This window comes from Notolepis coatsorum, assembly GCF_963971535.1.
Source record: "Notolepis coatsorum genome assembly, chromosome: 11".
Taxonomy (NCBI): Eukaryota; Metazoa; Chordata; class Actinopteri; order Aulopiformes; family Paralepididae; genus Notolepis; species Notolepis coatsorum.
The window spans coordinates 97,730,376-97,734,031 of NC_140175.1; the positions used below are offsets into that span (position 1 = coordinate 97,730,376).

Genomic DNA, 3,656 nt, shown 5'->3' on the forward strand with positions numbered 1-3,656 from the left:
ATTGTATATAAATATATAGGCTATATTCATCGTCCATAATGGACATCGAGACCTAGTCAAAATAATACTGGATTTTTGGTCAGACGTGGTTTTCTCTGTCGGACACTTTGCTTCACCGCGGTGTCAGGTGAGAGTTGGGCTATTATATAGGCCCACCTCATGCAAGGAAACATTGTTTTTTTTGTTGTTGTTGCATAAACTAATTCCATCAGTGAACATTTGGGATAATTCAACAAAGCCCCCCTCTTACTATTCGGTGTTGGTTAGTAGTTATGTTAGCCGTGGGGCAGATGGACGGGTCCCGACAGAGCGCGTTCCTCCTCAGCACCCCTCCTCTGGCGGCTCTGCACAGCATGACCGAGATGAAGACCGCGCTGTACCCCGCCTACCCTTCCGCCGGCGGGCAGGCCTCCTCCACCTCGCCCACCGCCACCTCTCCGAACCCCGGGGGCATCCCGGTGTCCTCGCCGGGGATCAAAACGTCCAACAGCACGGCGGGACTGTGCTCGTCCATCATGTCCCCGCATCATCTGTACGCCACTCCTCACGGAATAAACGACATCCTCAGCCGCCCCTCGATCTTCGCCGCCGCGGGGGCTGCGGTCGCTGCCGTCGCCGCGGCGTCCTCGTCGGCCGGGATCTTGTCGGGACTGCCCCGGTTCAGTAGCCTGAGTCCCCCGCCGCCGTCGCCCCACCACCACCACGGACTCTACTTCAGCCCCGGCGCGGTGGCCGTGGCCCGCTACCCCAAGCCGCTGACGGACCTGCCGGGCAGGACGCCTATCTTCTGGCCCGGCGTCATGCAGAGCCCGCACTGGAGGGACGCCCGGTTCGCGTGTTCACCCCGTAAGTGTTGTTCATCATGTCGTCTCTGACCTTATTATTATAACCGTACAGGTGATTTTTTTGGTTTGTTTACACTTTTTCTTCTATACATGTCGAGACTTGTAAACTCCCCCCCGGGGCCAATTTGGCCAGTTTACAAGTCTCGAAATGTATAGAAGAAAAAGTGTAAAAAAACAAACAAAAACAAAATCACCTGCCCGGTATTAGCCTAAACATTAAGACGCGAATATAACAAATTTTACATATCTATACAGTAAATTTCGCAGAGTACATTTGACTCAAACTGAGTACATTTGACTCAAACTGAGTTTGAGTAAAATGTATACTCAGTTTGAGTAAAAGTTACTCTGCGAAATGTACTGTATATAGATACTATATACTGTATACGCTGCTGGACAGTATGACTATATAGTGTCTTTATATCACACACTATAACTCTATACATCTGATTAGCACTATTACTCAGTAGTACTGATTTATATATATTTATGCAGTTTAATCACCTGTATATACTATATTGCACTTTACTGTTACATTGTGTTGCAAACAGCTGTCTAAATGTCCCTTTGGGATGGGCCTGCTTAAAATACATATAGTTGTTTCAATTAATATTAGTCTGCAACACATGCCGATACAACATTGCACACCTTGCTCAAGCATTGTGGTTGTTTTGGCAGCTATAGGCTGATCCTGTTGTTTCATTTCCTTTTCATTTCAGACCAGAATTCTGTGCTACTGGACAAAGATGGAAAGAGGAAACACACACGGCCCACGTTCTCTGGGCAACAAATCTTTGCCCTGGAAAAGACATTTGAACAAACAAAATACCTGGCAGGGCCGGAGAGAGCCCGACTGGCGTACTCACTGGGGATGACAGAGAGCCAAGTAAAGGTATGTGTTTATATTATTTACCCCCACATTTAAGACATATCTTTATATGTTATACCTTCTGCACCATGCTATATATGCACGAGACCTATATAACTTTACATTTTAAATAATTCAGTTAAGAATAGTCTATTTGGAAACATTTATAAATGTATTACATGTTTAATATTTCAGTTAATTAATTTCAGCATTAGGATATTTGGCCGGTCTTAGGCTAAATTAAAAAAAAATAAAGATTTGGAGTTTTAGCCTATTATTATTATTATTATTATTATTATTATTATTATTATTATTATTATTATTATTATTATTATTATTATTATTATTATTATTATTATTATTATTATTATTATTATTATTATTATTATTAGTAGTAGTAGTAGTAGTATTGTAGTATAATGGTTATTGATATTGGTTATTATTACTTTATTAAGTAGCCTATAAATCATTTTTGCCGGTCATTCTTATCATTATTAATTAATGTTGGTGAACTTGATCATTGTTTTGTAAGCCTATAGTCATATTTATAACAAAATGGCACCCATGTGATATGCCAATTATTTAATTTGGCTACATTATAGGCTATATTTTGAGCATGCAAAATAGCCTATATATATTACATAAAATACATGTTCAATAAGCATCTCAGGGGTGCAGAAATATACGACAACATTAACTGTTCTATGATTAACTGTCACTGTGAATTGAAAATGGGGGACCCTGATGTAAACAAGACAAACGTCTTTCTCTGGTCTGCATGTATTGTACCCATTCTGCAATCTGTTCATAAACATTTATATATATATATCTATTCTCCCAATATAGGTCTGGTTTCAGAACAGAAGAACCAAGTGGAGGAAACGACACGCGGCCGAAATGGCGTCGGCGAAGAAGAAGCAGGATTCTGAGACGGAGCGACTGAAGGGAACCTCGGAGAACGAGGAGGAGGACGACGATTACAACAAGCCGCTGGACCCGAACTCTGACGACGAGAAGATCACACAGCTGCTGAAGAAACACAAACCAAACTCCTCGCTCCTAATCCACACGTCAGACAACGACAGCTCATAGATTTTGGGGCCGCAACAAATAAATAAAAAACTCTCTCGAACTTGGTTGAGATTTTTTGGCCGCCCCCCCCCCCCCACACACACTTTTTCGTCCAAATTTTAAAGTTTTGCACGAGGCTGGCTGGACTGGAGGAGGACGCTTGAGAAAAATGAAGATTTCAATTTATATTAGCCTTAATGGCCAAAAACATGGACTCCCTGCGACTCAAGAGGAAGATGGTACTTACTTGTAAATATAAACGTGAGTTGTATCCAATAGAAATTATATTACTGTGAATAATTTATGTGTAAAAAAAAAAAAAAAAAGCCAACAACCTTTGTTTTGTATAGGACGCACTGCTGACTGCTCTCAGTTTAAATGACGTTTGAGTGATTGAATATTCTGCTCTGACATAACATTTTTTTTTCATTTTTTTTTTTTTTTTTTACATGAGATTTAGCCATATTGCATTTCATAGTGACATTAAAATGTAGGCTGCTTATGTATGATAATAGGCCTATATGCATTTATTTGAAACTATGCCTCCATACATGAACACACTTCACCTGAAATGGATATAGGCCTGTCAACCTTTATTTAAAAAACAAAAACGACAAACAAACAAAAAAGATTCGGAGGAGAAATTTAACACATTTGACCTGTATATAGAAACTGGTTGTGACACAGTTGTGCATTTGTAATAGGCATACTGCTAATTGTTTCTCCCTCCAGTGACAAATGATTTCCTCACACACTTAATTTATATTATGTTTTAAGTTCGTAACAGTGATTGGATCCTGCACAGTTGTGTATCGCAGGTTCATGTAATGCACTTTTATTTAATAAAAGGTGAAATGCACGGTCGTTGCCTA

At 40.4% G+C, this 3,656-nt stretch overlaps 1 protein-coding gene across 1 annotated transcript; it reads left to right on the forward strand.

Moving 5' to 3' along the window:
- The first annotated feature begins 242 nt into the window (after window positions 1-242).
- Window positions 243-3,423, forward strand: nkx6.1 (NK6 homeobox 1). The gene is made up of 3 exons (XM_084325509.1): window positions 243-846; window positions 1,565-1,737; window positions 2,560-3,423. The coding sequence occupies exons 1-3, from the start codon at window positions 273-275 to the stop codon at window positions 2,803-2,805; spliced, it is 993 nt and encodes a 330-aa protein (XP_084181635.1). The 5' UTR covers window positions 243-272; the 3' UTR covers window positions 2,806-3,423.
- Window positions 3,424-3,656: the final 233 nt, after the last annotated feature.